At 38.5% G+C, this 11,260-nt stretch overlaps 2 protein-coding genes across 4 annotated transcripts in view; one reads left to right on the forward strand and one right to left on the reverse strand.

The window, feature by feature from the left end:
- Positions 1–2,078: 2,078 nt before the first annotated feature.
- The window catches only part of LOC115222999 (DNL-type zinc finger protein-like), a 20,733-nt gene continuing 11,551 nt past the window's right edge, over positions 2,079–11,260 (forward strand). The window contains exons 1-3 of one of the 3 annotated variants that reach the window (XR_005003379.1): positions 2,080–2,903; positions 7,749–7,948; positions 7,988–9,037. Coding sequence is in view for 1 of the 3 variants with exons in the window: in XM_029793420.2 (XP_029649280.1) it covers positions 2,551–2,903; positions 7,749–7,842 (447 nt within the window). In the remaining 2 variants the exon portion in view is untranslated. Of the gene's footprint in view, positions 2,904–7,748; positions 9,038–11,260 lie in introns of those variants that run through there. The other 2 variants (XR_005003380.1, XM_029793420.2) reach the window with 2 other exon arrangements.
- LOC115222977 (estradiol 17-beta-dehydrogenase 8) overlaps positions 9,657–11,260 on the reverse strand; it is a 41,359-nt gene continuing 39,755 nt past the window's right edge. The window contains exon 8 of the mRNA XM_029793400.2: positions 9,657–9,844. Within this exon, the coding sequence (XP_029649260.1) occupies positions 9,828–9,844 (17 nt within the window). The 3' untranslated portion in view covers positions 9,657–9,827. The remainder of the gene's footprint in view (positions 9,845–11,260) is intronic.

Below are 11,260 nucleotides of genomic sequence, written 5' to 3' on the forward strand. Positions count from 1 at the left end.
TACTGATCCCTGTTTTAGATTATCTCATCACATCAGCAATAAAGAACGGATGATATCCAGGCTTCTGAATCGGTTTGGTCTCCAAACATCGTATTTACAGTGTTAGTAAAGTAGTGTCACGAGTTCTAGGACTTACAGGGCCGGGTTCCTGATTTCCATTCCGTCTAAATAACCGAGATCACAACATTCCTTCTGAACAGCGGACGCCGGTGCATTTCAGGGTTAGACATTTTCAGCTGAAATGAAACAATTGCTCAACTAACACAACGCCCCACCCTAACCACTAAGCCGCGCCTCTTTCACTATTTACAGAATACTTTTTACAATATTTGGATCTACAGCAAAACAACATCACGGAGGAATCGACATAAGCTGAAATAATAGACGGTGATAGGTGAACCGCGATATGGCAAGGGTTACTATAAATAATAAAAAAGCGTGCTATTCGAAGTAAGAAGAGCGCGGTGGTTTGTTTGAAGCATTGTAATATATATGAGCAGTAAAACTTAAAAATAGAGAGGTTATGTCTCCCAGCCAACGAGTCTCACGAGTCACCTATACCGCTAAGAACTTTGTAGGTGAGAAACTAACGGTCACTCTATGACTAGGCATAACCAAAAGCCTTTTAAGTACGAAGGTCGACTGAAACGTTTATAGGTTGACCAAGATACTTTCATGGAGTGTGAATTTTCAGCATAGACCCTCTTGTGGTCCACAAACTTCTTCCATCGCCGTTGCAGTGCTTGGATCGCATTGATGAAGAAGCTTTCATCCTGTTGGCCAAAAAAGTCATCAAATCAGGCAACGGGGATGGTGGTCAACCAGGTGAAAGTCACAATCATACACAACAGCCATTGAAAGTAAGGGCTTGTGTGCTGGAACATTGTTCTGATGAAACAATACCGCTTTCATCAGTTTGCCTGGGCATTTGGTCTTCGTAGCCTTTTGTAACTGTCTCAGTAAGTTAGCATAATTGATGGTGTGGCCCTTTTGAAAATAGTCATCACCTTCCTTGCAAATGAAACGACCTTTGGAGCAGGCGAGGAGGGGTGTTTCCACTGCATGGAATGTCTCTTTGTTTCTGACTCAAAACGTTCAAGGAAACCAGTTGGATCTGCCTCAAACAATGCCAGGTTTTCCCGTGATTCGACCCTGTGTGCTTTTGATCAGGTTTCGGAAGACGTGGCACCCACTGAGCAGGGACCTTCGTCATGTCAAGCTCATTGTGCAGAATATTCTCAATTCTCTCATGAGATATGCTAATAGTATTGGTTATTTGATTTATAATCATTCGCCTGTCATCCACCTCCATGTGGTGAACACGATCAATGTTTTCCTCGGTGGTAGCAGGACGTCCAGACTTTGGATCATCTTTAACACTCTCCCTTCCCCTCCTAAATTCCAAATTTTGTCCGTTTTCAAGAGAAGTTGCTTCTACTTACTTTTGAAGTGTTCTTTGAACAGTCAGATGTGAATTTACCCGGAAAGAAGCAGATATATTTAGTGTGAATCGCTTCTACAGAAATATAACAAATTATTACAAACCAAACATCACCGAATCGGTCTCTGCTTTGTAATAATTCATTGATGTTTTCCCTCTATGAGTGATTCACTCGAAATATATAAGGAATCACTGACTCTCACTTCACATTGCATTGGGCTGGCAGAAAAATTCGTTCGCTTTATTTACTTTTTAAAAATCTTTCCAATGTTATTTGAATTAACACGAAAAAATATTTTTATCGGAGTCTTCTTTGATTTTTGTATACTTTTATTCTTTCTCTACAACTTTCGGTTTTCGTTCTTAAATTTTAGATAAATTTTATCTTTTTAAATACATGACGAGGGAATGCCAAGATAAAAAAAAAAGAAGAAAAACGAACGAATTTATCTGACAACTCATTAAAAACACCGATGGTAATGTATTCAAGGTAGATAACTCTAATTATTAGTGCGTTGTTTCGTTTCAACTTTTCGTTCGGGTGATTCCTTCAGTAACTAAAGCTCAGTAAGGTAAAATATACATTTATTAAACATACACAGTTAAAGTATTTCAATAAAATTTGATCGTGTAAACAACAACATAGTTGCTACCAATATTTATATACAAAAAACCCCGGTGTCATTTCGTTTCGACTTTTAGATCAACTGTTACGTGAGAGTAACCGCCTATAAACGAATTTCAGAAGCAGATATTTTTTTCCTTATAATACTTAAGTATTTTAATATTCCTGATATAAGAAACCATTACATTTATCCAATTAATTATTTTAATATTTCTGGCTTTCTATACATTTACTTAAATTTTATTATTTATTTATATCAAAAGAACACCAGTGACGATTCGGTTCGACTTTTAGATCAACCGAAGCGAAGCTACATTTAATTGAATTTCACCGAGGCGCAGGTTCTTCTCTTTATTCGACATACCTAATTAGGTATTTTAAAACTTTTCACGTAAGAAACCATTAACATAGTTAATTAAATATTTTGTTACATCCAACCTACCAAATACCAACTTGTAGATGAATTTACAGTGAATCTTCCCCAATGGCCAGCTATCTCCGTTCATTAAGTCTTTGTCGGTCATTACTAATTAACTACAGACACCTCAAGAACTTCCACCGTGTCTGCTCGGTTGCCAGGCCCCGTTTATTATACAAGCATGACCAGAACTTCCATACAGGCCTTAACTTTCGACAAGACGACCCGAAATCCAAACTGGCGTATATGTCCCCTAAAATGCAGATTATCTACACATGCCGTGTTTGTGGGACACGCTCCTCCAAGACTTTCTCCAAGGTCTCCTACGAACGGGGTGTGGTGTTGGTGCGATGTCCTGGCTGTCAGAACCTACACCTTATAGCGGATAACCTCGACTACTTCAGTAAAACCGGTAAAACGTAAGTATAATACGGGTCTTTTTGTTTTGTGTTCCTTTTTGTTGTTTCTCTATCTTACAACAAACACGTGTTGGTAAAGAGAAAGTTATAGCATGGTCAATAGATTTGTTAGAAGTAGCAGCCAAATATCACTCCAAAATTACACCCTATACACACACGCACACACAAAAAATTGAAACATTTTGTAAAATTGATAAAATGAAAAAAAAGTGGTGTAATTAACGTTCTTAATATTTTAATAAGTGAATTTTTTTTTTTTAAGTTTAAAAAAACGAGTATTCGTAACGAATAAATGAGGAAGCTTCTAAACAAGTCTAAATAAGCAAAATGCGGACCGCGGCACTTTTCGAATGGCACGCTAATGAAAAGTTATCTAGAATATTTTTTTAAAAACTGCGGCCCTCATAATGATGAGGCGTGTTTCATGCGGCTTGCTTCGCGAAAAAGTTTGCCAAGTTAGATTTGCGAAAATGAAGAATACGTACACCCCGGGTTTAGGGTTTATGTTAGGCCGAAAACCGGTGGTGTACGTATTCTTTACCAGCCAACTCTCCTTAGAATTACACATTTTAGAAAAATGGGAGGGGAACACGTTGTAAAATTGATAAAATGAAAGAAAAGAGATGTAATTAAGTTTTTATTACGAAAATTGGTATTCAAAATTATAACAAGCGCAGGAGGGGCTATGTGGTAGGAAGCTTGCTTCTAAACCACATGGTTCCGGATTCAGTTCCTCTGCATGGCTTGGGCCGCCCAAAGCTTTGAGCGGGGCTAATGCAGTTTCGCACCTTTCCTTGAAAAATGCATTTGTTTTTGAAAAAACTTTGGTTAATGTTTACATCTTGATCCGGAAATGAAAATAAAAAAAAAAAAATTAATAATAATAATTTTTGTTGTTGCATATTCGTAATCTCCGACATCTAAAACATAGCAATCCAAAAAAAAAAAAATTTTTCAAAAAAATGCATTTTTCATGGAGAGATGCGAAACTGCATTAGTCCCACTTTGCGAGTAGATTTGGTAGACGGAAACTGTTGTTGTTTGTTCCTTTTTGAGCCACGCTTGGCTCTTAAGGGCCGGTTTCCTTGGCGTATAGGTTCCCCACCTGGACGGGACGCTGGTCCGTCGCAGGTGAGCTACTAGATGCATGAGGAAAGAGTGAGAGAAAGTTGTGGTGAAAGAGTCAGCAGAGGTTCGCCATAACCTTCTGCTGGAGCCATGTGGAGCTTAGGTGTTTCGCTTATAAACACACACATCGCTCGATCTGAGATTCGAACCCGCGATCCCTCGACCGCAAGTCCGCTGCTTTAACCACTAGGCCATGTGCTTCCACACACACACACACATATATATACATATATGTGTGTGTTTGTCCCCCCACCCATCATCGCTTGACACCAACAGCTGTTGGTGTGCTTATGACCCCGTAACTTAGCGGTTCGGCAAAAGAAACCGATGGAATAATTACTAGGCTTACAAAGAAGTCCTGAGATCGATTTGTTCAACTAAAGGTGGTGCTCCAACATGGCCGTAGTCAAATGACTGAAACAAATAAAAGAATAAAGGTGTTGATAACGAATAAATGAAGAGCCTGTTGTGTGGTCGTTAGATTTGTTAGAAATTGCAGCCAGAAAATATAATTAACTTTGTAGAGGTGGAGTGCAAAATTGGCTACTGGGGCAAAATGAGTAATTTCTGGTTTTTCCATCATTGTTTTGTGCTGTTGCATCATCTTTAAGAGTAAAAATTGGTCAGCATAGTTGCTGTTAAGAGCTTGGAACATAGTCAGGTGACAGGCACTTTTTTTCCAGCAATTTTTCCTCAAATTTAACCCGATTCTAATTGAGGTTGCTAACAAAACATCTAGATAATTTTTGATGTTTAACAATCAATCATTTTTTTCCCTTAAGGTAATGAGCTGGTAGAATCGTTAGCACGCCAGGCAAACCACTTAGCGGTATTTCATGTCTTTACATTCTGAGTTCAAATTCCACCGCGGTCGACTTTGCCTTTCAACCTTTTGGAGTCGATTAAATAAGTATCGGTTACGCACTGGGGTCGATATAATCAAGTTAATCCGTTTGTCCTCTCTGTGTTTAGGTATTTCGTCTGTCTTTACATTCTGAGTTCAAATTCCACCGATGTTGACTTTGCCTTTCATCTTTTGATATATTAAGTACCAGTTGCGTACTGGGGTCAATCTAATCAACAGGCCTCCTCCCCAAAAATTTCGGGCCTTGCGCCTAGAGTAGAAAAGAATATTCTTTTCCCTGTTGTATTATTCCAAGTTAATTTTTTCCTACACCAATGTCTAATTTGAGTTTTCAATTTTCCAAAAAAATGTCTAAACTGGGACAAGATGAGTAATGATTATTTTCAATAATTTCTTCTCTTTGGTGTGTAAATATATCGATAAGACAATCATTCCAGCAGATCATGAAGAAGCTATAGAGAAAATTATATGCTGAGTTTTTTGGTTTTGTTTTCATTTAGTTAAGTTTGGTTAAATCATTTGTCATTTTTCCTTAATCCTTTGACCTAGATATTTTAATTTTTTGTTGTATTTCTGATCTTTCTAAGGATGGGTATTGATATGTAGGAGTCTTTTTTTTTTCAAGTGTATTTCTGGAGAATTGAAGAAGGAAATTTACCTTATCTTGTCTTACTCATTCTGTCCCACCTAAATTTGGCTTTTATATACTCAATTTATCTAGGTCATCCCTCAGGATGCCCCAAAACTGTTTCCACTCGTTTTCCCCATTCATCTTGATCTTCCATAATGGTCCTCAGCTCCTGTACCCCTTCCATACCAGTATCCTCCAGCAAGTTGCCAATATAGGTCGTCTTCCTCCTTCCTCTCCTGGTTCTTCCTTCTGTTGGTTGCCAGAGCACTAAGCTTGTTAGCAGTTTCATCAGTATGTCCGATGCAGTGTCCAGCTAGTCTCATCCTTCTATGCCCTATCTTCAGTGTCACTTTTGGTAGTCCCTGGTATAAGAGAATGATGATTTTCTGAAATAGTATTCTGAATATGTTAAAGAGACTTTTAGTGCATTTTTAGAAGGTCATTTGCTTAGCTGATGTAGTTTTTGTAAGATTCTTTATATTTATAAAAAATATTTTTTATGTTTAAAATATTTTTTTCTCAATCAAAAAAAATCTTACTCATTGTGCTCCACTTCTGAAAATTAGTATTTTAAGAAGTAAAATTTTAATACATATGTTGACAATGAGTAAATTAGAAATCTACTATGTGGTCACTAGCTTTGTTAGAAATAGCAACCAAATCTTTCCAAAATTATCAACTATCCACTTTGGAGGGCAGGGAGGAAATGTATTGTGAAGTTGAAAAAAATGAATGAAAAATGATGTAATTCATCATCATCATTGTCTGCTTTCCATGATGGCAGGGGTTGAACGGTTTGACTGAGGGCTGGCAAGCCAGATGGCTGCACCAGGCTCCAATCTGATCTGGCAAAGTTTCTGCCTACTTATTAAGACTTAGATTTTTGATAGGCTCACTCTAAGACCCTTCGATTCTAATCCTTGCTTCCACACCTGAAACTTCTCCTCCAGTTCTGATAGTGATTCAGCAATTAGAGCAAGGTCATCAACATAGAAGAGCTCCCAGGGGTATCCTGTCTTGAATTCCTCTGTTATTGCCTGGAGGACTATGATGAATAAGAAGGGGCTGAGGACTGATCCTTCATGGACCCCTACCCGGAATTCTTCACTGTACTCATTGCTAACTCTCACCTTACTGACAGCTTCCCTGTACATGGCTTGTACAGCTCTCACTAACCATTCATCTATCAACATTATTCTTGTAAAGGAATTATATATATCTTTCACTTGTTTCAGTCACTAAACTGCAGACATGCTGATGCACCGCCTCAAAGAATTTGAGCAAATTGACTGCAGTACATTCTTTTTTTTCTTCTTTTTAAATCTGATGCTTAGTCTGTAAGTCTCTTTTTACCAACCCACTGACAGGGACATAAACACACCAACACCGGTTGTCAAGCAGTGGTTGGAGACAAACACAGTCACAAAGACACATATGTACATAAATATGTATATATATATACGATGGGCTTCTTTCAGTTTCTGTTTACCGAATCCACTCTCAAGGCTTTGGTCTCCCTAGGATTACAGTAGAAGACACTTGCTCAAGGCGCCGAGCAGTGGAACTGAACCCAGAACCATGAGGTTGTAAAGCGAGTTTCTTAATCACTCAGCCATGCCTGGAAAAATCAGGTTGAGATGAATCACATGTTGTATAGCCCTGGGTCAGCCTTAAATGAGCAAATCCTTGATCAAAGACATTCCCGCTATGACCACCCCATTTCAATACTTTGTATATATTGGACTAGGTCAGGCATAGGCAACATTTTGCAAGAAACAGGCCACATGAGACATGGCTCATCATCGTTTAACGTCCGTTCCCCATGCTAGCATGGGTTGGACGGTTCGACCGGGATCTGGGAAGCCAGAAGGCTGCACCAGGCCCAGTCTGATCTGACAGTGTTTCTACAGCTGGATGCCCTTCCTAATGCCGACCACTCCGTGAGTGTAGTGGGTGCTTTTTACGTGCCAGGGGAGGCTGGCAACGACCACGATCGGTTGGTGCTTTTTACGTATAAAATAAAATTCCAAGTAATTTCTCGTTTAGCCTTTGCCATTCACGAAATCCTTCAGGCTGCAGGTGACTGAATAACATTCTAGAATGTGTCTGCTGCTTTTTTTTAAAGGCGATGAATTGTGGAGATGTGAATTAAAGGGAGACTATCCTTCCGACAGCAAAACAAAAAAATTTTTTCTTTTTTCTCTTTTCACTTATTTTTCAGAAATGTTGAGAAAATTCTGGCTGAAAAAGGAGAAAAAGTGACCAAAAATCAAAGCCATGATGGAACAGTAGAAATTGCACCCGATTCAAGCTGATGATGTCATTCGTTTCTGTCTCATCTCTATGACGACTCTATTTCTTTCACAGGCATGAGAAATATATTTCTTGTGACATTCATGTCTTTCCTTGCAGCAATATTAATAATGTCTTCACTAAAATCAAAGTGACATGAAATGGCTGTAACATCCTCATCATCGTTTTATGTCTGTTTTCCATGCTGGCATGGATCGTCTGAATTCAAAACACAATGATGGCTGTGACATTAACTTTTTTTTTGTTACCATTATTTCTGCCTTTGTTTCAATTAATTATTCAAAACGAAGCATTCAGTAAAATTAATTTTGTCATTAATATTAATGAGCTGTGTTTGTAACATAAATTAACGTGAAATTTTGAAGGAAAGAATGATTAAATTTAGATCCCTTTAAAACGAAGTTTTTGTATCCTAGAACTAGAGGTAGTCTTAGACAGGTTGGTATCATCATCATTGTCATCGTTTAACGTCCGCTTTCCATGCTGGCATGGGTTAGATGGTTTGATTGAGGACTAGCAAGCCAGGAGGCTGCACCAGGCTCCAATCTGATCTGACAAACTTTCTACAGCTGGATGCCCTTCCTAATGCCGAGGGGATGCCCTTCCTAGGGTTAATAGATGATATACTCATCTTAATTCTCTATGTAGAGTTTTTGTGAAACTGTTGTCTTAAACTGTTTCGGAAAATAAAGAATCTAACTGTATTAGATTCTTCACTCAAACCAGAAAAAAACAAGTAGTTGCACCGTTTTGTTATGTCTCTCTTGAAATACACAGCCTTTATTTTAATTAATTCTGAAAATAATTATTTATTAAAAATAACTTTGTCTTTTTTAAGCAGGTATTTGGAACATAGATTAAGAGAAAATTTTTAGGGATGGTTTTAATTCAGATCATTTTTAAAACAAGAGGTGGACTCAGTCTGGTATCAAAAGGGTTCCACATGTTGGTTTACCAACTGAGCACCAGTTGAGCACTGGCCTTATACCAAAATTTAAAACCATTATTATTCGTACCAGAAGACCTGTTGAGTCAAGTAAAACCAATACCATAACTGTGGCCAGTGGCCCCTGGCTGGCTCCCGTGCTGGTGGTATGTAAAAAGCACTATCCGAAAGTGATTATTGCCAGGCCCGCCTGACTGGCTCCTGTAGCGGTGGCACATAAAAAGGACCCACTGCACTCTCAGAGTGGTTGGCGTTAGGAAGGGCATCCTGCTGTAGAAACACTGCCAGATCAGATTGGAGCCTGGTGCAGCTTCCCCAGCTTGCCAGACCTCAGTCAAACCGTCCAACCCATGCCAGCATAGAAAGCAGACGTTAAACGATGATGACAGTGAGATATAACATCACTTTGGCTGTGTGATTGTGCAATTCAGTGCCCTTGCATGGTACCTTGCAAAAATGTGCATCTCTCCTTGACATTGCACAATTGTTGTAAATGAAGGTCAACTGCTTCCAATATTCTGTGAAAAAATTTCCGAGCCTGGTGCAGCCTCCAGGCTTGCCAGTTCTCAGTCAAACCATTCAACTTGTGCCAGCATGGAAAGCAGACATTAACAACAATGATGATGATGAGGGAAATTGGTGATGGGGAAGGCGTTCAACCAGAGAAAAATTTGCCTCAATAAACTCTGCTCAACCCATGCAAGCAGGGAAAAGTGGACATGAAACGATGATTGAATGAAAAAACTAAAAAACCCAGATATGTACAAAATTAAAAATTATTTATTCAAAATAGAAAAAAAAAAAAAAAGAAAATTTAGAATGATTTTGAATTTTTATATGTATAATATATATTTTTCTACACTTTTTAAAATTTATTTAAAAAAATTAATTAGAAGTAAATACACAAGTAAAATCAATTTAAAAAATAAACGATATATTTCCATCTTTGATTGAAGTTGGTTGGTAATAGCTTAATTATGTCTTCATGTGTCAGTCACAGCAATCAATTATTTGCAAGTAAACATCAGGAATCACCTTAGTTTACATTCTGAGGCCACCTAAGAACAAGAAAAAATTTTTTAATTAAACAAATATAGAGAAAAATACAAGGATTGGTAGCCATGGTTATGGATAATATATTTTCCTTAATAATTGTCTTAACTCTTTGTCTGTCCTGTTTATCATCATCATCATCGTTTAACGTCCGTTCTCCATGCTAGCATGGGTTGGACGGTTCGACCGGGGATCTGGGAAGCCAGAAGGCTGCACCAGGCTCCAGTCTTATCTGGCAGTGTTTCTACAGCTGGATGCCCTTCCTAACGCCAACCACTCCGTGAGTGTAGTGGGTGCTTTTTTCGTGCCACCTGCACAGGTGCCAGGTGAGGCTGGCAACGGCCACGGTCGGATTGGTGTATTTTATGTGCCACCGGCACGGAAGCCAGTCGAGGCGGCGCTGGCATCAGCCACGAGTCAGATAGTGCTTTTTACGTACCACCAGACCAGGGATCCTGGCTGGTTCAATTCGATTTCGATTCGCTTGCCCCAACATGTCTTCGCAAGCAAAGGGAGTTGGCATGGGTGCCTGTCGTCGGATGAGGTTCTATATCGACTTCGCTTATGTGATATCCAGAACATATTTGCCTGACATCCATGCATCACATTCCCAATTTTATTCAAACCCCAGAGTAACTTGGGACTTATGTAAGGGAAACTTTATATAACTCAGAACATATTAAACAAGGGCTAATTAAGCCTGTAAATGAATACAGATTTAACAAACTTATTAAAAATGCTTTGCAAGAGAGTTAATTAATGTATTGATTCCAGTTATTTGCATTTAAAATATGTTCCAGGAACACAAGATACTCTGTATATATTAGCATAATAGCATATATTAGCATAATTAGTAGTCATCTTGACTACTGTACTGTAAATGTTTAATCTGAATGAGATTTAAATTTTATAGTTACCAAGGTCGGTGTTCAAGATAAGAATTTTTTTTTTTTTTAATGCTGATCACCCACCCTCTCCTTTGCGTAAGTATTTCACTCTATCTACCTCTCTACCACTTTCTATTTCTCTCCACCCACCTCTCCCACTCCTGCTCAATATTATATGTACTTTTACATACATTCTAAAGAAATATTTTTATCTAATATAACTACTTTACTTCCTCTCCCAAGCCTTCCTGTCTTTTGTTAATATTAAGGATGGTCAAGGAGGTGAGCTGGCAGGAACTTTAGCACATTGGGCGAGAATGCTTATCAGTATTTCATCTGTCTTTACGTTCTGAGTTCAAATTCCGCCAAGGTCGACTTTGCCTTTCGTCGTTTCAGAGTCAATAAATTAAGTACCAGTTGCATACTGGGGTTGATTTAATCGACTGGCTCCCTCCCCCAAAATTTCGGGCCTTGTGCCTAGAGTAGAAAAGAATATTAAGGATGCTGTGAAACAAAATGTTTACTATTTGTATT

This window comes from Octopus sinensis, linkage group LG21 (assembly GCF_006345805.1).
Source record: "Octopus sinensis linkage group LG21, ASM634580v1, whole genome shotgun sequence".
Lineage (NCBI taxonomy): Eukaryota > Metazoa > Mollusca > Cephalopoda > Octopoda > Octopodidae > Octopus > Octopus sinensis.